At 34.6% G+C, this 24,747-nt stretch overlaps 2 protein-coding genes across 4 annotated transcripts in view; one reads left to right on the top strand and one right to left on the bottom strand.

Annotated features, from left to right (window-relative positions):
- Window positions 1–6,085, top strand: part of LOC117335093 — a 45,394-nt gene extending 39,309 nt beyond the window's left edge. For both annotated transcript variants that reach the window (XM_033895014.1, XM_033895015.1), the window contains exons 10-15: window positions 261–365; window positions 1,103–1,190; window positions 1,640–1,737; window positions 2,299–2,376; window positions 4,143–4,220; window positions 4,491–6,085. In XM_033895014.1, coding sequence (XP_033750905.1) covers window positions 261–365; window positions 1,103–1,190; window positions 1,640–1,737; window positions 2,299–2,376; window positions 4,143–4,220; window positions 4,491–5,183 — 1,140 coding nt within the window. In that variant the 3' untranslated portion in view covers window positions 5,184–6,085. The remainder of the gene's footprint in view (window positions 1–260; window positions 366–1,102; window positions 1,191–1,639; window positions 1,738–2,298; window positions 2,377–4,142; window positions 4,221–4,490) is intronic.
- Window positions 6,086–9,428: 3,343 nt separating this feature from the next.
- On the bottom strand, window positions 9,429–15,930 carry LOC117334803 (probable 39S ribosomal protein L24, mitochondrial). Of its 2 annotated transcripts, XR_004534236.1 has the most exons (7): window positions 15,819–15,930; window positions 13,599–13,863; window positions 12,470–12,565; window positions 11,064–11,173; window positions 10,587–10,729; window positions 9,759–10,053; window positions 9,429–9,672 (listed from the first exon to the last, which is right to left on the bottom strand). XR_004534236.1 is itself a non-coding variant. In XM_033894610.1 (6 exons), the coding sequence occupies exons 2-6, from the start codon at window positions 13,860–13,862 to the stop codon at window positions 9,911–9,913; spliced, it is 756 nt and encodes a 251-aa protein (XP_033750501.1). In that variant the 5' UTR covers window position 13,863; window positions 15,819–15,930; the 3' UTR covers window positions 9,429–9,910. The 2 variants fall into 2 exon arrangements, 1 of the variants encoding a protein (XP_033750501.1); XM_033894610.1 differs by having other exon boundaries at window positions 9,429–10,053.
- Window positions 15,931–24,747: the final 8,817 nt, after the last annotated feature.

The raw sequence follows: 24,747 nt of genomic DNA, 5'->3' as shown, positions 1-24,747 counted from the left end.
TGTGATGAATGTTGGAGAAACAATTTATTGTTTTCATGGGGCCAAGATGGCTTTTAAAACATTAATTATAAGGTCATTATTGATTTATTTATTAAATAATGATTTGATGAGGACAAGTATCCTACTGTTAAAGTGTAACATCAAATCCATCTTTGGAAAGTGATCAATTGACCCTGATATGTATTCAATCTTAAAACAGTTGATTAGATTTAAATGCATATTCAGTAAAGTATTGGTGAGATCCATGCCCTTTTTGCCAGGTGATGTTCTCTGAGTGGATGACAGAAGTACCAGAGGATCTAGTTAAAAATTGGTTCATGATTATCTGTCCTAAAGGCAAGCGGAACCTAGTGATATCAGCACAGGTGGGTAATATATGTTTATAATACTACAAGGGTAGTTACCTCATTAGGAAATCATGTAGATGTGTTGTCCAGGTAGCAGATTTTAATTGTAAATAGTGTACATAGTGATATGATGATAACATATTTCAAACTTCTTCTCCAGTTCTAGTGGAGCCATTGAGCTGTCAGTTGATGGGGATGTTAAGGAAGAGAAGCCAAAAAAGTTTTTTTTTTATTTTCGACCTTGTAAAATGTTCAACCTTGTAAAATGTTTGAAATGGCAGCAGTAACAGCCATTTTACAACATGATTGCGTAATCATGGTTTTCCAGAACAACACCTATTTAAACTTCTTCTCAAGTTCCACCAGTGGGATATTCAGCTCTAACATTTCTGAAATGAGCTAGAGATGGCTGAACGAAGATTTGTTATTTTTGGGATCGGTCCAAAATCCAAGATGGCCGCCAACTTGAAACTTGGTTTTCCTGAACAACACATATTCCACCAGTGAGATTCAGGTCAAACTTTCCCGAAATGATTCAGATGGTCCTCAGTAAGTGTCGTTATTTTTCGGGTAGCTCCAAAATCCAAGATATTATTTCATAATTATGGTTTATTGAATAAACGTTTTATGTTAATTTATAAGTCTATCCCATATAATGCATGTGTTATATCTCTCAATATATATATATATACCAGTTACAATTTTAACAATTTGCCTGTCCGTAATGGATGATTAACCATCCTTCTTTGTTGTAGGGGAGAACATTCACCCAATCTAAACAGGGCCTATTACTGGAGGATTTCCCATCTTGTCTACCAGGAGGGAACGTGGGAGATCAGAAAGGTTTATAACTAACATATACTATAAGATTAAACAATTTTGGTGCAGTACTCGGCACATAACCACCTTTTAACAGGTTTACAGTAACTAGTGCATTGATGATTGGCTCGCTCATGTTACTTGCTACAGAAATGGTGTAATAGAGGTGGAGTTAGCACAATTAATGTTTAACTACTAAAATAAGATTAATACTAAAAGCAAGTTCACAGTAATTGAAATGACTATCTATGTTTATCTTCAAGCAATATTCAGAGTACTTTTGTATCAGTTTGTCAGTTTTTGAAACATAAAATCAAAGTGTAACAACAGTTGGCTTTGTCTGGCAAGGCAAGGTTATAGGTACTGCTTCAAGGTTTACGAGATATATATTTTCAGAATATCATGTTGGATACTCATAAATAGTACTATATTCTTGATCTATCTAAGGAAAGTCGTGTATTGATCTTTTGTAGGAATGTCTGTACTGGACTGTATCTACAACAAGAAAGATGATGTTTATTATGTATTGGATATGATGTTTTGGAAAAGTCAGGATATGACTGATTGTGATGTGAGTATACTTATGAAAGAAATTTTTAATGTGTAATTGTCATTTGTTCGAAGATACCGAAGGTTGTTCAATATCACATGGGTTCATTTTTTGCTCTATATGAGGATGTTATAAAATCAGAAAAAAAATGAATCTTGAAAACAGAAAATTTATGTGGTTCATTTTTTCTGTTTTATTTCCGCTAAGAAAACTTATTTTTATTTTCAAACTTTTTGTAAAAATGCAAAAAATTGACTATGAGCTTCCATGTAGGAAGTAATCAAGACTTTCTATGGTTGAAAGATATTCAAAATGGTGTTGACAGTGAGAGTAATTACTTGGCTATTGTTAAGAGGTATATATTACCATGATATCTGTCATGACTACACTAGGTTTAATTGATTACTACATTAGAGATTTTAAATGTACTTTAAACATCAATGTGTATATATTGTATTTAATTTTAGTGAGAAACGGAAAATCAAACAATGACTTATCTGTTGCATGACTTATTGAGTATATGTAAACTGATTAATGTCTCATTGTTTTACACTGTGGCTGAATTTGATGTCATTTATTCAGAGTGAGTTCCGCATTTTCTGGATGAATGAACGACTTGCGGAACAGAAGAGCATAGGTCGACGGACCAAGATCAACCCTGTAAGTATCTTTACCTTCATCCCTATAAAATTGTTTCATCCTCAGACTATTTTTGAAAACTTAGTGAATTCTGTTTAAAATGCATTTATTAGCTCACCTGGCACACAGGGCTGGTGAGCTTATTGCATGGCGCTGAAAACAGTGTCCATTCGTCAACTTTTCATATAAATTGGTAATTGTCATTAACAAGTAGGTGGATTCTTGGGGGAAGTGGAACTAATTTTCGAAAAAACTAGGTATGAAGCAAAATTAGTCAGAATTAAAGAAAGAGACAACTGAACACTGGTCAGGGTCACTGGGTCGAAAGTCAAGGTCAAATTTTGTATCTTTTCTCCAATGAACATTTTGTTATGACATTATGAAACAAAGTTGTTCTGGATTAAACATAGTGTCAAGTGACCACTGGTCAGGGTCACTTGGTCAAAGTTCTATGTAAATTTTTGTATCCTTTTTCCAATGCACATTTTGTGACGATATGAAACAAAGTTGTTTGGAATTAAATATCAAATCATCTGACCAAAGGTGAAGATCACGAGGTCAAATATGGTATCTTTTCACTGATGAATATTTTGTTATGAAATTATGAAGCAAAGTTGGCAGGAATCATACAAGTCAGCTGACCACAAGTCAAGGTCACTGGGTCAAAGTTCAAGGCTATTTGGGTCCTAAGGTCAAGGACAAATTGATCTTGGACAATTGTCCAGCACTAAATAAACTTTACAATTGAGTATTATACAAGTATACAGAGGTTAAATGAAACAAGAGTCACACCAATCTATATTTTGCTTCCTACTTGCTCTTGTTTTGAAGTCCAAATGTCAAACTGAACCTCAGCAATATCGGCAGATGTCCTTGATTATTACGCGTGATATATAGCCACATGATGGGGTCTTTTCTAACCTGTCAGTATTCTAGTTTGCTTTGAATTTTTTAAATATTTTTTGGAACCAGAACGCTAAATTAAGTTCAAGGAAAAAGATTACAGAAATACATGGTACTAAGAGGTAGATCCCTAAATGGGAAAACTATTGGTAATGTAAGTATGGGTGCTTTGCCATAATAATTGAAATATCCAGGTGAGCAATACAGGCCCAATGGGCCTCTTTTTAATTATACCAGTTTATAATTGTGTCACAAAATGAGCATACATACTAGATTTATTTTGTACTGATAAATAGTCTTTTCAGGCACAGTATTAGTATTATTAATAACATATTGGCCATAATGTTATTATCTATGGTTTATTGAATGATGTTCATATATCATTTCAGTTGTGTATTTTGTATTGATTGTCATGTAATGTTTTGGTTATAATGATATGGTTATTAGCTCACTTGTCCAGCGTGAATTTTTTTCCATTGAAACAACTTCTTCTCAATAACCAAGTGGCTCTGAGTGAGGAACCTGAAATATTTTGGTATGTAGACTGATGGAATGAAGGGCTACACAATTTATTTAAATGAATAAATTAGCCTACTCTGATATTTGAATTAAGTGGTAATCAGCTAAGCATTTGCAAAATTACCTAGATCAACTTCAAAGTTACGTTAGAAGCAGATGAGCGATGCAGACTGGGCCTCATGTTAATTATAAATCCTACCTTTATGTGATGTATACATTAAGTTATAATCATATTTCTATAGTGATATTCATTTTGTAATAATAATCATGTTGTGTATTATGTTATATCACAAAATGTATCTTTGTGACAGAATTGATCAACATTTCATCACATATTTAGTACATACTGCTCCGTTTGATTACAGCACAAGTTTGTCCCATTGAAGTCCTATGCCTGTACAAAGAAAGTGATGAACCAGGCTATGAGCTCCACCGATCTTGAAGTATGTCTTTGTGGTAATAATGTGTATTTAAATGAAATTCATCCTTGACCTACTTTGACTTTCAATATCCTGATGACCTAGAACTAAATCAAGAAACCTTGCTTTTAAAATAAGGATTTACTTTTGAATTTTGATTCAAGAATATAGCAAAGGTCACATTAAAAATGTTGCACTTTAAAATTGTGTGACATTGAATATCTTTGTTGTTGGTTATCATGTAAGAATAAATACCTTAATAACAAGTCTATAGTCTGAATTCCTTTTTTGTAGGTTGATGGTGTCCTTTTTTATCATAAGAGTCTTCCATACAGACCTGGTGTGTCCTCTCAAATCCTCTGGTTGAAGCCATACATGATGTCCGAGGCCCTGGGGGTGGATGTCTCACCACAGCTTGCGGCAGCACCAGCCAGTTACACAACATTTGCAGACCATGTGGAGAGTGTTAAGGAGGAAGAAGGGGAAAATAAATCTGGTAAAGCTGGTGGACGACAAAAGGCTAAACCTTGTATTGACATTGACAAGATTGTGGAAGATATCGGTGACCTGTATATCAGTAAGAGGCAACTGGAGGCAGACACTATCGGGCCTGTACACATCCGTGACCGCCCCCAAACCAGTGTGTGGAGAGCTGAACAATCGGGGAGGAGACATGGTGATGGACTTCTGGGAGATCCCAGACAAATATACGGGGCTGATTATTATGATCAAGGAGCCTATCATCAAGGCTATTACAATCAGTGGTATAGCAATCAAGGATATTGTGATCAAAGCTATAGAGGCTACCAGGACTGGAATAGCCAGAACTATGGTGGCTACAGTAGCAACCTGCCTGCTGTAGGGGCCCGAGGGGCCTGGGGCTATGAGGAACACAAGAAAGCTAGACAGCCCAAGGGAAGGGGAGGCTTACTCAAGCTCAGTGCCATGGATTCCTACAAGCAAACACACAAGATCTTCAAGGAGTAAAATAGCATTTTAAAGGTGTATGTGTTCATGTGCGAAAGACACTGGTGCAAGCAGTCAATCAATTCAAAGGTTAAATAATATGGTTCAAGATTGTTCTTAATATAATATTTTGTTTTCTATATTGGTGCTGATATATTTAAGTTGTACCAGAGTTAAGAAACGAATTTATTCTGAGAGACTACAAACATGACAATTGTATGATATTGAGTTCATGCTGAATAAATTCTTATTTTAGAAATCTAAATAATATTATAAATGTAATACTAGCCGCAATATACCGCTCGGCTAGAGAGATCTTCTCTTTAGCTCGATCGGTTGAGCGTAAGACTAGTAAGCCAGAGGTCCCGGGTTCGATCCCTAGCGGAGGCAGTGAATTAAATTTAATTAATCCTGCACTCTGTTACATAAATATTCTTTGTGCACACACATCTGAATTTATATTTTTGTTTAGATATCTAAAATATATTCTTTTTCTTAACAAATCTAAAATATGTTGTCTTTTTAGGTTAATTTTTGAACAACTGGGAATATTCTTGGGTTTTGCAATGTACTCTTTTGGTTAAAAAATCATAATTTACATGTATCAATTCTTTTTGTTAGATCTTCAGTATGAATGGTATCATTCTTATAAAATTATGAAACATTTTCAGAAATTATTGTGGCTGAAGAATATCTAGATAAAATATAATTATCTAATGATTACCAATGTGTTCAGGTGTGTTTTGAGAATTGATACACATATAATTTAAGCATATATTTCATGATGCACGGATAGGTTAAAGAGGCTTGCCCGCAGAGAGATCAGAAAAATTGGCTAATAGAAAAAGATTTTTTACACATGACAGATTGTTGGAATTGTTGAGTTTTTCATTTTATTTTCCTTATAAAACGCTGAAAAGTGATATTAAAACCTCATTTTATAAAATATTATTTATTTAATCGCAACCCGCAATAAGTCCCCGCTATAAAGTGGAGTCTAATTTGATTGACACATCAAAGAAACAAGCACGTGCACAGTGCCGCACAGTGATAACTTCAAAGGCAGCGGCGATTTACAAAGAAGATTTGCCGTTATATTCCATACATTTCCCTCTCAGGTTGAGTTTTAAAACGTCTTTTAAATACATATTCTGTAATTGTTTTCAAGAAATAAAGTCGGAAAGCCTCTAATTTTGTCACATAGAAACGTGTACTGAAGTTTATTTAGTGATCGGAGATGTGCCGTTTACCGGTCCGTCTGCGGGTAAGCCTCTTTAATATTTAAGCCCATTTCAAGCTTTTCTCAACTCAGTTCATAACTTGCCAGTCATGTAGCCTAATAGGGTTTGAATTGAGCTTACTACCAGTCTGGCATATAATTGCTACTGTAGCACATGTTATTGGTACAATCAGATGTACAGGTCGTACATTTTCATTTTATGTGCGACAACTTTACTGATCATTACCTTTATATATAGAGATGTATAAGATGAAATGTATGAGTCAATGTTATTTACTATTATCTTACTGTAATGAGTGACATGAGTTCACAAGTGAATGAGGTATATTTTCATTGCTTCCTTAGCTTTAACCATCGAACCTGCAGAAGTTTGTGTAGGATACTGTTAGGTATTCATATTGATATCATTCTGCATTGTCTAATCAGTAAATCTTTTGGCAGGCCGATTGCACCTTTATAAGGACTTTTTTCCCCTCATGACCCTGAAAATGTGAAACATAATAAATATATAATTGAAATATGACTACAGGGTCACACTTATATTCCATTGCTTTTGTTCCAACAGATTTCTCACTTTGTTATTTATATTTGACAAGTTATGTCACACGATCTTTCTATTTTATATCTGTGGATACAGTAAGCTGTATATGAACTTTGTTACATGTATATGAACTAAATTTAACATTCTAATGATAAAATTAAATCACATTTTAAATTCAATTGCTGGATTTTCTTTTTTTTTAAAGAGTTTAATGTCTTGCTTTGAAATCTTACATTCAATTTTAATGAAAGCTAATTATGTGTTCATGTTGAAAGAAAAATGTATACAACATACATGTATTAGTCAAGTGTTTAAGGTCACTGTATAGAGATTTTTTAGCTGACCTGAATTCAGTTAACAGTGTTGAGGTCATTTAAGGTCATTTGCTAACCTGATTTCAGTTACAAATGTCCAGGTCAATCAGTTTTATAAGGTAAAGCAATTGAGAATAGTTGACCTTAATTCAGTTTTTCCTGTGTTAAGGTTACTAAGTCCAGATGACAACTACACTGTTTGTTTAGATGAATCCGCTAGGAAGTAGTGTTTGTCACGACATTTTATTTTTTTAAAGACTTAAATTTGTTAATTATACAAAGGCATTTTGTTTTTGATTTATTTCATGTGTTAACGTTGTTGTGGTACGTTATTGTGATACTTTCTTTAAAATATGATAATAGTTGGTTGGCTGAATGATTTGATTGCAAGTGATCTTGTGTTTTGAGTTTCATAAGTTTCAACATTAAATAATTAAATCATTAGAAAAATCTTGTGTTATTTTGTATATAAACAAGCATTCTGTAAGTATTGCTAAAGCAATACATCATACATGTCAACAGTCCCCTACACAGGAAAAACGTCTGCAGGTATATTTGACCTGAAAAAATATTGACCTGAAAATTAGGTCAATTTCACGTTAAGAAATTTTCAGGTCAATTATAATTCTGGTTCTTTTTAGGTGAATTTGACCTGAATTGACATGAAGACATTTTGCCTGTGTACTGGTCCCCGCTAAAAATAGTAAAAGTGACATTGACTTTGACCCAAAAACTCTGAAAATCGATCTTGATCTGTATCTACTCGTACTAAAGTTACATAGCAACTTCAACCAACATACCTTGAAACATGGCTGAGAAAAGTGAAAAGGAAAACTGAGTGGATGGCCAGACTGACAAGAGGAAATCTATAGTTTCCTCGGTTTTGTCGGTAGGGGACTAATGATGCATTCTGGGTAGTTGTTCAAAGATTTTAACTTGCCTGTCAAGAGTTCATTCTTGGGTCATACTGACAATCCAACAACTTCAGACATTTTTTTCTTAAATAAAGAAGCCTCTTGCCATATTTGGCTATAGCATACAGAAAACAGGCTTGAATAAGTTTCTTTAAATAAATGATTGATCCACTTTCATGTTAAATACATCACCAGATTCTTCAGCATATACCTTATAATTTACTGCAGTAGTATAGCATGTAGTATGTCTGGCTATATAATTTTATTCAAAAGAATTACCCATTGTACTTAGCGTCATGTATATCACAATCATCAACAGCTACTGAATGACTATGGCCAGGATTCCCGGTGTCGTAAAATTTTGGCAAGTAGCATGCTATGACAAATTAAGCTAGGGATATCTAACCGACAGGAACAAGGTCCACTTTCAAGGTTCAGATGTGTTAAAATCCTTAAACAACTTCTAAATAATAAAGACCCATTATGTTATGGGTCGTAACATTTGGAAAGTTAATTTGATCACTGTAATGACTGGGAATTCAATTGTCGTGTGATTAATGACCAAGAATTCAATTGTCATGTGATTAATGACCAAGAATCAAATTGTTGTGTGATGAAGGACCAAGAAAACGATTGTCATGATATTTGGGCAAAATTTTCGGCATTTCCTTTGTTATCAAGAAGCCAATAGTTATCATATTGACGCTGTAGCATGCTATGCATTTCCTTTGTTATCAAGAAGCCAATTATGAATACAATGAATGTTGTTGTATTGTATTATTGTAGAATGTGCTAACCACGAAAGTTTGTATCCACTGCGACAACTCAGTCGGTAAGATCGCTGGTCACTTAACCTCAGGTGAAGATTCCAGTGGCATGGTTTGACACTCCCTACCCATGTTGGTTTGTGTTTCTTGGGAAGCTGAGAAACAGGCCTTGTCTGTGCTGTCATGGTTGTGTCCTTTGGCAAGACAATCTATCCTAATTGCTCTGGATGGCATGTGATGGCATTGTTCAGTAAGGTTAACTACAAGGAGACCCACCTCAAAATATCCCTGGCTCATGGGGTGATTAACCAGCTACCAAACAATATGTAACAACAAAATAATCTGAAGGCTCCAAACCTTGAAAGAAAGTACACACAAACATTTCGTGTAACAATAAATTATATTGAGGCTATACTATCAATTTTAGTCGGAATGTTCTAGGTTGTATTTGTGGCTGGGCCTACAAATCACAAAAGACATTATTTGATACTTTAAAATTTAAATATTTTATTTTCTATTATTTTTACACATGTATACACACATCAGCACTATCACACTTACAGTACACCCCCAACCGATTATCACTGTACAATAAACAGAAATCTTTCCCTAAAATTTGCATGAATTTGAAATGAACAAGAATTGAAATCTTGGGAAGGACTGTTTATACTGTAATTTCATCATACCTCATGATCCCATGAACTCTAAGCATGAGTATCTGTCTCATTCCATACAGAAATGATAAACAGAGAGTTTTGGAAGATAGATGTTTCTATAAATACCAATATTTCTATATTGTACTCTGTATTAGTAACCTTACCCAAGTCTATTCAACCATATACATTCAAAGCAATCTGATATCTATTGGTGCTGGTGGGTAGGCAATCTGGTAATAGTTTCTACCAATGTACAACACAGTCCCAATACCACTTCAGTTTGAAGGAATTGTCTCCCAATTTGTAACATGATCCTCTAATACCAGTACGTTTTTGGTAGGTGTGGATTTTTTTCCTCTTCAATCCCCATAGACTCCAGAATTTCCTCTTCAAATGTGGCCAGTTTGGGTTCAAATGTAACCTCAAGAACGTCTTTTTCTGCTGTATCTCTGTTGCCCTCTGCAAAACAAATCAACAGTAGAACATCACATTAAAGACGATAAGTTTAACAAATACCTTTCAAATAATATAGACAGTTTATGAACTTCAATTCATTAAAAAGTCTGCATGAGAAATTTTCTGCACAACGATTTTCTTTTTTTGTAAACTATTGAGACATGGTTTCCAACATGAGGATATGCAGATTTTCGTCAAGTGCATGCGAGTGTATACATCTGTCATAACTTGATTACTAGTTTAGTAAGTGCATGTGTTTACACTCTAAATTGTGATGTAAAACTGGATTTGAATGACCAACCTTTGGAATTTAGAATTAATTTGTGACAAGGATCTATTTAAAAGTATTTTTCATATAGTACTAATGACAAATGGACTAAGCTACTACTGATGGCAAGAGACATCACTCTGGTGAAAATGTAATCACCTTGCTAAAACATCAAGGTTAATCTCTCCAAACTTATACTAACTTCTAACAACTTATTTACCTATTATTCATTCGAGAACTCTTGTTACTACGGTATTGTTCTACTTACTTTTATAAGTACTTATGGAACCAGATTCAAGTTTCAACTTATCCTCTACATCCTGGGGAATGGGAATGATTCTTCCTGTCCGTTTCGACACTCTCACCTTTTCTCCGTCCTCTGAGTAGCGCCATTCAAATTCTGTAGGTTTTCTGCAAACATTTTTTTTTTTAATTTCATGGACAAACATTTGTTAATGAACGGAGCTATGTCTTCTGATAAGAACTTTGATATGGTGGATATAATAATACTTGATACAATGAGAAATAGCGAAAACAAAGGATTAAAATACTACTGCAGAAAACTTTAATTTAAAAAAAGTTATCATCTTATATCTTATCTAAAAATATGAGCGCTAGCCCTTTCTTAAATTTTACAGAACCAAAATGTGGTTCACAGATAAACCTAACTTCTGATGTGAAATTTTGCACTATGAAAGGGGCTTATTTAAGATTAAATACAGTAATCAGTGTTGTTCTGACATACCTATCAGAGGGGTCAACTAAGGCCACTTCTGTTGTAACCAGAAGGGGCTTCTCTTTGCTTTCACATTTCCCAGGGTCAGTTGGTGTGTTTCCAGGCTTGTATGAGTACTCCTATTTATAAAAAGAAAAGTTTTTAAACAATCTTCATTTACAATTGCTTAATATAAAAAGGCTTTATATGAAAACAGATGACAATAATGATTTTTATGGGAGGCGTGCCTCACATTATAGCATCAGCTATAGGATTTCATTGCGGAACCAATCGTTTGGTACCTCAAGCGGCTATCTTTTTTTTTTGTGTTCAGTGACCTCACAAACTCAGTCACATGAGGGTTGGGTGTTATAGGGGCTCTAACAGAAGAAAAAAATGCAGAACAGGAGAGGAGAGTAACCCAGACAGGAAAAGATAAAGAATGTTGACAACAATGGCCAGGATGATTTGATAATGACTGTAGACATGATGATGAATTATTCTATTTGCATCAAGAAAATCATATCATTTTTGTCAATCCAGTTAAGATTAGACTTGTAATGCCCACTCTTCCAAGTTCACCCTTAGCCCAGATACGAACAATTTCCATGGTAAACTGTATCAAACAACTGTTAAACATAAATTTGTAGCCATTATAATGAACTATGTAATCAGACAATATCTACACAGCCAGGTGAACATTTTATGAATATCTAAAACTTCTTTTCAATAACTAATAAAAGTTTATTACAATTATGCAACTTTCATATTGTATTGATATAGTGAACTATAAAGTACACTGGCCCACAGGGACATTACACAAATTTCCAACCCACAATCCATCTTTATAATAATCATATATATAATGTACACATATTTATTGCATTTTTGCTTACTAATAAAACTTATATTTTCACTGCAGGGAATAAGCAGAGAAAAGATAAGATTTTGCAGTGAAAATATAAGTTTTGAAGTGGAAATATAAGTTTTTCATTTTTGACCAATCAGAGGGAACCTTTGTATTCACCTCATGAATTGAAACTTGCTAATTTTTTCCAGTCGAATGGAAGATAGATAAATTGGTTAATTTGCTCGATTTCTGAAATATTCAGACTAGTTTTTGTCTTTTTGACAAAATACTCACGTGACGTTAACTATTCATGTCAAGTTGATGTTAAGTAACGTCAACAAGAGATGATGTCATAAATTATGTTTACTGATTCCTGCACTTTTTGACACTATTAATTTTTCGATGTTTTTAATTTTGTTTTTAAGTACAATGCAATAAAAAGAAAATTGAATGGTTTCCCATTTGATATACTTCACTCGTATGACAGAATATTTCAATATTTTTCACTCGTGCTTCGCTCCTTTGCACTTTCCCATGATTATGGAGAACTCATGTTGAAGCATTGTACAGTGTGATTATAACTTACCAGATGCAAGCCCTGAACGAAGCACCAGTTCCTTTCCTTGACAATTTGTGATACATGCCCTTGTTTCCCTTTATCAACACCAACTAGAATCTCCACCTGTAAATCACAAATTGAGTCCAAGGTACCATACTATATTTAATATGTATTGTTTTGTGATTGTTCGTGGATATGAGCATTTCAGCTGCATAGTTAAATGGCTAGCTTTTGTGGCTGTGCTGTTGAGTGTTGTTTCTGTGTACCAAAGTTAAGCCATGTCAAACGTGATCAGTTCTTGGATGGTGACTGCTCATGATCAATTGTACCCCCAGTGCATGTTATAGAATGATATATAATAAAACACCCATTTAAGTTCCACATGCATGCATAAGTGTATAAGTATGTTTCATTGGTTGAACTGTTTGTATACTGTACATTATAAGAAAGCATTAAAACATTATCAAAGTATCTTTGAAAAGTACTCTGAAAACAAAACTGGTTTATAGTTAAAAGAAACCTTTTCCATGCCCTGAAATATTACAGTTGACAGACAAGTCCCTATGGGGTTTTCGAAAATACGGATAAATGACAACAATGTGCATGATAAACAAGACCATATCCCATAAGTATGATAGTTTTTGGATAATGTAGTAACTTTTGTAGTGGCCTAAATAAAATGATGTGCTTTTTGTGTGTATTTAAAATTAACAATGTTTTGGTCTGACGTAATGGCGGCATAATTACAAAACTAGGTCATGTCGAATAGGACCCAATTGATTTTCGAAATTACGGATAAATGACAACAGTGTGCACTATCATCAAGACTTGTCCCATAAGTATGATAGTTGTTGGATAATGTAGTAACTTTTGTAGTGGCCTAAATAAAACGATGTGCTTTTTGTGTGTATTTAAAATTGACGATGTTTTGGTCTGACGTAATGGCGGATTAACCAGAACATGTCGAATAAGTTCCAGTACATCGATACACACATGCGCAAAGCCTAATTTACCTGTGCTTGCATGTGTTTGATAGGGGACAAGGCGCTCTCGATAAGGGATATGCTTGAGTGGTCACGAATAAAGGGAGCCAACACTTGTACGGGAAAATAGCGATTTTACTTATCTCTCTATATATGTCTCTGCTTTTACTTACTAAGTCATCTTCAAATATATTCCATTGTTTAATTGGCTGTAATGGTGGTATCTTATTCTTCTTCTTGTATGTCATTCTTGCTTGCTCACTCCACACAGGATTTTCATCATAATGCCACTTTGAACTTGTATATTCACCAGAAACTGGTACCCATCCAGTATGAGGTTTCCATTTTTTTCTGCCAAGAGTATCTTGCATTGTTCTCTCTAAGTAACGCTTGACATACTTGCTACTGTCCTTCAGCAGAACTATTGTAAGCCTCATCCTGAAACAAACAATACAGAAAACAGAATCAAGAAAAATGAAAATACACAAAGCAGACTACATATGGAGACATGACCCTCCATTTATATGATTACGAAATATGTATACACAGAAAGGTTTCACCATAAAAGATACAATATACAAGATTTGTTTTTCTTAAGAGTTGTACATCCTGGAGGATTGACATGTACATTTGTCCATTATAAAACGATTTATTCTTCTCACCATCATTAATTATATAATGAAACATCACATTTGACTCCTGTGACGAGTGTCCCCACAAGTACCTGTAACTTACACATATGTTCCTGACGCATAAGCAGGGGTCAACATTAAGGCTTGTCCAGCACTACGCTGCCAAACTTATTCTCTGTGTTCATCGGCGGGCCAGATCGGATATGGTAGAACCAATGCTTGGTTTATTTAGAATATCTGCGGAAATTGACAGGAGAAAGCTGTGCTTCTTACAGAAAGTTATCTCCCTTGACTGCTCTTTTCTGGTTAAAAGGATTTTCTTAGCGCGACTATATTCGTTTCTGAGTGCGCATGCCTTCAAACCTGGATGTCCTCGCGCCAACGGGTACTTCCCAGATATAACCAATGTGCTCCAGAGATATAAACTATTTCCGTACCTTGTTACATATACTCAAACCTACGTCTTTCCTCCGAAACGGCAATGGAAACGTCTAGTAAAGGCGGCTATATCTAGTACCGAAAACAAAGCCTTACAGGATCGCATGGCATCTGATCGCGATTTTGAGTTGTTTCGTGCGTGCCACTGCTCATATGGACCTTACGTTATGTGGCAAGTCGCGGAATCTCTATCAGACACCCAGATAATTCAATCGTTATGTGCAACATTGACCTCAAGCCATGTTAGTGCAGTGTGTGTCTTGTGCAACCAGCCCTTCAGCGATGTCATCGTGCATAGCAGCTCCATCTGCCCCCACTTCAGGGAATCACGTGAACGTTTCCTACAAGATATTCTGAACGATTTTGGCCGTGTTTTCAACATCGTGACATGCGAGAACAACGCATCATTTGTTCAAGTCCTACTAGGCGCTAGTAAGAACATTCCATTTGATGATGATATTTGCAGGAATCGCTTCCTTATGAAGGCGGCTCGATTCGTTGTTAGCGTCACGCGCTTATTCTCGCCCTGATTCTGATGTAAGTACGCGATAGTGAGTAAGCTACATAGTAGCTACTCATGGAAAGCGCGCTAAATGAACTCTTCACTTATTTTGATATTCCTTTTTTTTCTGTCGATTTTGTTGTATTCCACTTCTCTCCTTTGGGAGGAAATAAAGTTTGATGATGATGATGATGAAGGACTAAAGTGGCGACATATGCTGATACTATCAGGCTCGCTATTTATTACAAGATTTAGCATAAATAGTATTTCAGATATTTATGCACTATTGCATTTCTACAATTATGTTCATGTTTTAGTCAGTTTATTTCTATTCTACTAGATTCCACTTTATATTAGTTTCTGTAAATCGAAAATAGGCAGTCAGTAGCATTTTTTTTTTCTTCTTCATTATGTAACTTGGACAATACACCAATAAATATCAGTAATATAGTTGTCATTGCAATGTTATCGTTTTACTGCATGACACACAGACATTGAAAAAACATCATTAAACTTAATTGAAAATTTTCAAGTGGGACAAGTGATAATTCCATTCGGACAAGTGAATATAAATGTTACTTGTCCAAAGGGACAAGTGCAGAAAAAAGTTAATGTTGACCCCTGATAAGAAGAAGGATTAAATAATATATGTAATAATTTAATTTGTCTTCAAATGTGTCAGCTGCAGGAATATCTGTTAATCTGAAAATTAAACACGTGCAATCTCTCCCATGGAAAATCCAATAAGTTTATACTTAATCATGAACGTCATTCGTACAAATCCATTGTGTTATGTAATAATCCTTGTGTATTCAACTTACCTGACTTATTATCATTTGAATATATATCGCCTAAACACTACCATTTGACTTCACATATCCACACCACCTTGGTGTACTCCTTGGTGTCCAAACACAGGAAATAGAATTATGATGGTCAGTTACCTCCCTTGACAAGGTCCATTCGATCAGGAAGTTCGAGGCCCAGTTTAATAAAAAAAAAAATTACCCACTCATTCTGAAATAACCCGCAAAACTACTGTCACAGTACATGATGTACGGCAGATCATCTTATGGATAAGCTAATATACAGTAAAGTGCCAAAAGTATTCGGTCACGTAATGTTTTTACTGTATTTACAAGTCTCTGATTTCATGTATTTTGATATTTTCATTTAATTTTTATGACTTCCTTTTCAATGGAATTTATTGAATTTTCACATACATGTAAATAATTATTTGCTCATTCCTCTAATAATATTTGCATACATTTCTGTAGATGATTTCAAGAGATATCTTCACGTTTAAGCTTTTAAAATTAGCAATGAAATAAAGAACAAAGTGACGTCACATTTCGGGCAAGGTTCATTTATTTATCTAATTTAGGAAAATAAAGCAGCGGAAAAGTATGTAAAAAATATCAGGTGAATGGGCTAACGAAGAATGAAAAACGAAGTCATAAAAATTCATAAATTTGTCAAAATGCATGAAATATGTCGTAAAAATATTACGTGACCGAATACTATCATTACGGACACTTACCCTCAATCACTTTGGCAAAAAATTCAGCATATGGAATATCTTTAAACAGCATGAAATATTAGTGTATCTATGGTATGCCAAAAGTGTGAAATAAAGCATATACATCATTCCTTTAAGGAGAAAAGATATGATCCTTAGGGGAAATAGTTTTCGCCATTATGTGTTGACCAATCATTTGGACAAATTGTGAAAAATATAACCTCAAGTAGAGAGATATGATCAAGTCAAACAATGACAAAATAAACCATAATTTATCTAAAGTTAAAATCCTTTGAAATTATGTACTGTATAAGCATATTGCAGGTCATTTGGGTTTTACCAATTTAATTTAGATATCTTTATCTAAAATAGAGAATAGAGATACAAAAAAAAAAGTATATATTTTTATTGAAAAATATAGATATCTCTATTTAAATTATAGATATATGAATTTGAATTAAATATACATGTACATAATTGTGTTTCGATTAGAAATATCTCTATTCAAAATAAAGATATCTCTATCTAAAATACAGATATCTCTATCTAAAATACAGATATCTCTTATTACTTAATAAATAGAGATATATGTATTTGAATAGAGATATCTCTATTCAAAATACATATATCTACCTTTAAATACAGATATTTGAATTTAATAGGTGAAAGCCGTAATTGTTATCATGCCAAGCCGTTCGGGGTTTTACCCATTTACTTCAGACATTTTTATTTGAATTAAAGATATCTGTGTTAATTGACAAAATACAGATATTTGTATTTAAGTTAGAGATATCTTTAATCAGATAAGATATATCTGTATTGATAGAGATTTCTTTATCTTAAATACAGATATCTCCCTTTTTTAATAAATAGGGATATCTGAAATCGTAGAGATGACAAAATTGAACTCGGTTTTGACATTATATATATATATTACTGATACCATCTTTTGGATACTTTTGTCGTTATGTAAAACGGCGTCTTTATTGTCATTAAGGTGGAGAAAGCTAAATCATATTTGATGTAAGCACTTGCGTAGTCGTTCTAAAATTTGATATTTGAACATAGTTAAAACCTATATTGAAATGATATGCAAGCTCGGGCTTAGGCCCTAAAACCCCGAAAATAAAATAGCCGTGAGAGGCAACTAATTGAATCACGTACTGTTTTGCCTTAGCGGCATAGAATGGACTGAATTTGATCTGCTGCCCAAAATGAGATCTGTATACGTGTATTACAAATCGCCAGTTTTCACCTGGACAAACACAACCCGTCTCTGTGTAAATTTATCCGCTATCCACTGCGCCACCGGACCAATCATGGTGATGATTCATCTTTTATTTCATATGTTCATAAATCGTTGGACATTGAATACAAGTTAATGGAAAATGCCATCTTTATGTAAGATATAAAAACCATATGTACTCTAAAATATTATCCTCGTGTCCTGTAACATTGTGTACTCATGAATTGCATGATATATAGGCCTATGTATCTTGGAATTCTATTTGCTGTGTTGTATTTTGAAATAAATTGAATGGAAATTAGTGTGTATTTATTAATGAATCATCCTCGGGCATATTAAAACAACACGTGCAACAGCGGGTAATATATAGTGTTCGCAAGGGGGATTGACACGTCCATATGACCGAGAATGAAAAAAGAGAAAACAAATAATAACCCCAAGATCAGCTTATTGTCAAGAGGTAGGACCCTGGGGTTAACTTTTCATTCTAGGTCATAGGTTGACTTGTGCAGGTAATTCAAGATACGTGGATAGCGGTACATCGACCTGTGTTACCTGTTACAATGCCAGTGTATATATTAGCCTATCTATTGTATATTAAATTAGCTAGTTACAGATTGAAAATATAACAACCACGATCTCCAATATAACACAAGGTCATCGGGAGTGCTCTATTTTTAATATATATATATATATTTAATAACATCTATTTATAAGGTATGATCTGTCACTGTACTCTAGGTAACGCCTACAAGTCTCGACTCGTGGCGTGTACGGTACGTACTGTATTGCGGGGAATCCCCTTTAAAAACGTGTAACGTACGTATACAAGTGTATGCAAGGTAGGCGTGTTCTCCTTCGGCACAAGTAAAAACAGTCAGAAATGGATTGTAATCTCGTGAAACCAAGACATGGTCTGACAGAATGTAAACTTCACTTCACGTCAAATGACCACGATTGTGGTCAAGGTTTGCTGGACATAGTGGATAAGACACAAGTCGAGCGGTTTAAAGGTGAGTGTTACAGTGTTACGACACCTATCGACGATGTTGTGAAATTGTACAGACTATACACCGACACTGAACCGAGATCGCCGGTGTCTGAAACAGGCCAGTACTGGTCCCCGATAGGCCCACCGCCTGATGAATCCGGACGCGCGGACAGATTCGATATACCGGACAGACCCGATATTCCGTACACAATGTCGAGTTCAGACGTAAGGTGCAAAGACACAACGGAGGATGTTTTAATTGTGCCAAAAGGAATACTGTTATATGAGGGTTTATCATCAACAACGGACCCCTTGGGTGCTGAAGACAAAAGGTGGCAAATATTCATTCCGAAAATAGTGGTAACGCCACTTCTTAGGTATCAGAGAGAATTAGTCAGTGGTCAAATGACAGATGTCAGAAGACAGTTCCTTTTGGATAAGATTGACAAGATTCAAACACAGCTTATGACAGAGTGGACACAGAAATACATATCAAATGTGCTATCCGGTGAGAAATTTGACATTTTGTATCTGCTGGTGAAAGGCAACAATGCAATAAATATTCCTGGTGAAGTAAGGAAACTACTTCCCGCGTTTTAGTGGTGTGAGTGTACATTACAATGAATTACGACTGTCACTACTTGCAGACCTAGCTGCTCGTAAATGCTCATAAACCCGTAATTGTATGCAAGGTGTCATGTGATGTCTGATGGAAGATGTTTGGTTATATGTCAGATTCGATATGTTTTATAAGAATACATATGTGTGTGTAAATTGAATGCAAGCATAATCCTGCCACCCTTATCCCAAAGGCTTAATTAATAGTCCGAAGGTCCGTTAGTCCGAAAGTCCGTTAGTCCGAAAACGGGCAGTATATAGTATTTAGCACTAATAGTTATTTGTCGATGTAAGCTTCATACCAAGTATATATGTGTTTCATTGTTTATATGACTTGTGGATACATACATAGTTTCGGACTTTGGGGCCTACGGACTGTCGAGGTGGCCGAGTGGTTAAGGTGTCCCGACACTTTATCACTAGCCCGCCACCTCTGGGTTGCGAGTTTGAAACCTACGTGGGGCAGTTGCCAGGTAATGACTGTAGGCCGGTGGTTTTTCTCTGGGTACCCCGGCTTTCCTCCACCTCCAAAACCTGGCACGTCCTTAAATGACCCTGGCTGTTAATAGGACGTTAAACAAAAACAAACAAAGTCGAGCATTCAGATTATAAAGGTATTTTTTTAATATTGATGTCTCATTTTTATATAATACATTTGTATATATACAGTATTTGCATTTGAGAATATTGTAGGTATGCTGTCCTCAAACCCCAGGGACAAATCTTTGATGTACCATTCATCTGCAGCTATGCACCCATAAGCAATATTGCTTGATACAGTTTTGATGCTTTAGATGCCAGTTGATGCTTTGAGTGTGTGTTTGTCTGTTTTGTTAACAACATCTTTTAAAATAAAAAATATGTATACTTTTTGAAAATAAATTGACGATGTGCCCAACAATGGGCATCGTTTAATACGAATAAATGCCTGTCTCATTTATTATTCGTTGAAATATTCAGAATACATCGGGTACCGACAGAAGTATGTACATGTATTCTCGGGAGGGGAAGAGGATATAACTCCAGCCCACTCCCCGATCTCTCCTCATTAAAGAGGGTCCGAGTTAGGTGGTAGAGGAGGCGGAGGGGTTAATGATGTGACGGGTTCCTCTCGACTTTACATACATTTATGTGTATAGCATGCCTTTATACTATAAATCATATTAACAATCTAAGCCATACTAAAGGTATAGACGCACTTGGGTGACAGTACACATTTTTCGGCATAGCCGTCTAATTTTGTTTTGGCCCCGGATATGACGCGACAGGTGGCGTTACTGGTCAAGATGAAGTATGTGATTGGTCAATGTAGCGGTCAATGCAAAATGCAGATATACAGTTAAAAACGAAACAAAGTTAAAGGGACCTCACGGTAAACCAATATTTATTTTGTATTTTTTTATCATATTATTGGGTATATCTTTTGAAAAAATAACCTTCTGAACAATAACCATTCGAATTTGATGTATGTACATAAAAACATCAATTATCAATTATTAAAAGGTTATCACTCTGAATATGCAAATTTGGTGACATATACGATAAACGCATGCGCACAACAAACTAAAACACATGGAAACAAAAATGGCTTCCAATGTGAATCGACTGCGGTTGAAAACGATAACAGCTTCCGCAATGAAGAGATTAATTGGAAAATGGGTAAAACACAATCCTAGAATTAAACTTGGGAAGCAGTACAATAGATTGTAACAGTTCAAACATGAAAACAGCAGTAATACGGACGCCGCTCGTATTCTGCTTGATTGTTTGATAGTAGGTCACGACAATCTCGGTAATATTTACACAAACTCGGTAATATTTACTCAAACTCGGTAATATTAACACAAACTCGGTAATATTTATACAGTCTGTACGAGTACATCGCTACTATCACTATACTATATAAACAGTGTTTACACTTATTTACACATAAATATGTGTGCCGTAATATATACAGAACGTGTTATTTAACATTTAAACCACTGTGTATAATATCGTTATCCAACTAACCCAGATGGAATATAGATATCGCCTTGTAAACTATCGTGTGTTTGTGTTGCCACGATTTCAAAACAGTCACGTAATGATTTAAAAATAATTTCCGCGCTAAATTTAGAGGGGGATTCCCAACTACATCGAGTGGTCAAGCTGGACATAGGGATTGACTGTGAACATTGGAACAGCACAGAAACATAACTGGAAAGGAACAAAACGCGTACATTCAGTGAAAATTGCAACGTTTTTACCGTGATGTCCCTTTTAGATTGAATGCAAGCTGAATAAGTGGATGCATCTATTCAAATGACACATTTGCAGTCTTATTATCACCAAAAATGATTCAAACTGATATAATTTTGTTATCCGTGCTGAAACTGCGCATTTATTAATTACAATGTAGTTCGTTAATTTATTTCACCAGTAGTTTTACATTATTTAACCACCAGCATTAAAACTACTGTATGCCATTTATCTTTTTTAAAGATATTTCTTGTTGTTTATAAAATCAATTATATCTTATCTATATTAACAATACATCACAAAGACAAGTCCTATTAAATCTATTGCATTCTTTTATTCTCAGTGGCGTTGGTACAGACAAAAAATAGCCAAGTCACTGTTATGCAGTGCATGAGCACCCCCCACCCACACCGGAATTAGTTTTAAGTTTGATTTCCTAAAGTGAATATGATTCGATTTACGTTTGAAAACAGCTAAAACGATAAAAAAAAAAAGAGCAAAGACTGCTAATATACCACAGAAAGTCTGCCAGGCATTGAGTATTAATGACGTCATTGATCTGGTCTACTACAGTGATGTTCCAGTTCATAAAAAAGGTGATAAAAGTGATGTGAATAATTATCGCGGAATTAGCCTCCGGAGTTGTATGGCGAAGCTCTTCACGTCTATTCTGAATAAAAGACTTGCAGAGGGGTCAGAGTCAAATGACGTTTTAAGTGATGATCAGTTTGGATTTCGACCCGAATATAGCACAGTTGATGCTATTTTTGCGATCCATGCCATTATTACAAAATATTTTGACGCTGCTCGACAAGATATGTTTGCATTATTGGAGAATTCCTCAAATGTAATTTGTATAGACATGTAGTAGATGATATATCACTTCAACATTATTTAAGTAAATATATAACAAAACGCAATATAATTGCTTTTAGTAGATTACGTTTCTCAGCACATACTCTGTACATTGAAACTGGTCGATATCAAAATATTGCAAGAAATGAGCGTTTGTGTAAAGTTTGCCACTCTGGTGACATAGAAGATGAATATCACTTCCTCTTCATTTGTCCAAACTTTCAAGCCTTAAGATCAAGATGCATTAAGACTTATTACGGGGAAAAAAACATCAGTATTTAAGATGATCCAATTAATTAGTACAACTAACTTTAAAGATTTAACAATGTTATGTAAATATGTATATGATGCCACACCATTAAGGAAAAACTTGATATAATTTTTTGGGGGGATTTAAAAAAAAAAAAAAAAAAAAACAATTTCACAGATGTCCATTCTCTAAGATATTGTTACGTCACTGCTATATTGCTGTGACCGCCAATTTATTGTATTGTATATATGTTATATGTACTGATGAGCTGTAAAGCTTAAAGTCAATAAAATGAATTGAATGACCATCTGATGACGTCATAGACAGTAATTCGTACCAAGTCCCTATTCTTGTATCAACCCGACCTAAGACGCGGGTACTAAACATACATGGATGAAAAGATAAAGAATGATTTTAGGGTCACATTGTCATTTTGAGAAATAGTAGTTTTGCGAAATTTCCAATTTTTAAATGAATCGATATTTACTTGTATGATATATATTATACATATGACTATAACGTACATATACAGGGTGCTTCCAACACTATAATATTTAGTTTTCCTTTGTTTTTGTTTTTGTGTGCGTGTGTGTGTGTTTTTTGTTTTGTTTTTGTTTTTGTTTTTTGTGTGTGTTTTTTGTTTGTTTTTTTTGGGGGGGGGGGGGGGGGGGGGGGGGCGGTAGATTTGGATGTACTCTACTGACAAATCAGGACAGACGAGACGGATAAATGACTGCGCGCGTAATTCTAGTCTTGTTCCTGGGTGTCTTAACGTACACTTGAACACAAGTTCTATCAATTTCTTATCACTTCTTTTCTTAATATTATTTCTTTCATTATGATTATTTGTTATTACATTTTTCTTTGAATATCGATGTGCATGCAATTGCGTTTTTGTTTCAGTGTTGGCTACGCCATGTATGTGACAGTATAGTAAAGTTCTGTTTTCTGATCACTTATCATTTTGATAACTTATATATTTAATTAGCTCTCTCATTACGTTAACCTGTTTGTAAAATCTTCTTAATGGAGTAAATGAAAATGATGTCGATGTAGACAATTTTAGACATATTCCTTGATCAATATGCACACGTGTTATTTGTATAAGTAATTATCATAATTGTAAAAATCTGAATCGATACACTCCCAGAATGTTAATACAAAATTAATGCTGGTGGTTTTCTCATATATGTATTTAAAAAAGCAACGTAAACTACTCTTGAAAGTGCATTTTGTTGGAAGTGTTGAAAGGAGAATCGTCAAAAGTGCTGGCTGGACCCTGTATGATCTGAATAGAGAAAGCTGAGCTCTAGGCCTATGCTAGAGTTCATTTAAGGATTGAATACAGTTATGTTGAGGTGTATGGGGGTATAAACCTCGAGACAAATTTTATAGCAGTTCATATATATGTTTATGGCACACGCGTTAATTGTGGTCACTACCTAAACACATTATATTGCCAAAATTAATTTGAACAAGGGATTGCCACAATTTAATTTTTTGCAACTTTGCAGACATGATATTTATTCGTATTTGATAACAATGATCAACGTATGTGGATCAAAGTCTAATAATTATTATCTACTATGTAACAATAAACTGATTTCATATGCTGGAGGTGTAGATCTACTGTAACCGATTACATCAGATGTATATATATATACTCTATATGAATATAGAGTAATCAAACTGACACATCAGCAATTTTAAAATCGCAACATGTCGATATAGGTATTTTAAAAATAGATTTCTGGTCACAATACACGTACCCACTTTAAAATGATTACAGTAAGCTAATATAAAATATAATGTTAGATTTAAATAAATACTATAGAGTCTTCTATATTCTACTTTTAAATAAGTACGCATTATATAAGTTACGTTCTTATTTTGTACCCCTTGTGAAACTATTGACTACCAACAAATCATGTGATGTCATATATCTATTTTAAAGTCACGTGTGATACTTATTTTTAGACATCAGCCGTCAGGTTCATTCTTGCACAATGATGATCTTTCTGGAACGGCTTATG

This window comes from Pecten maximus, chromosome 9, assembly GCF_902652985.1.
Source record: "Pecten maximus chromosome 9, xPecMax1.1, whole genome shotgun sequence".
Classification (NCBI taxonomy): Eukaryota; Metazoa; Mollusca; class Bivalvia; order Pectinida; family Pectinidae; genus Pecten; species Pecten maximus.
The sequence above is the reverse complement of the archived record's forward strand: the minus strand, read 5'-3'. Positions and strand labels throughout refer to the sequence as shown.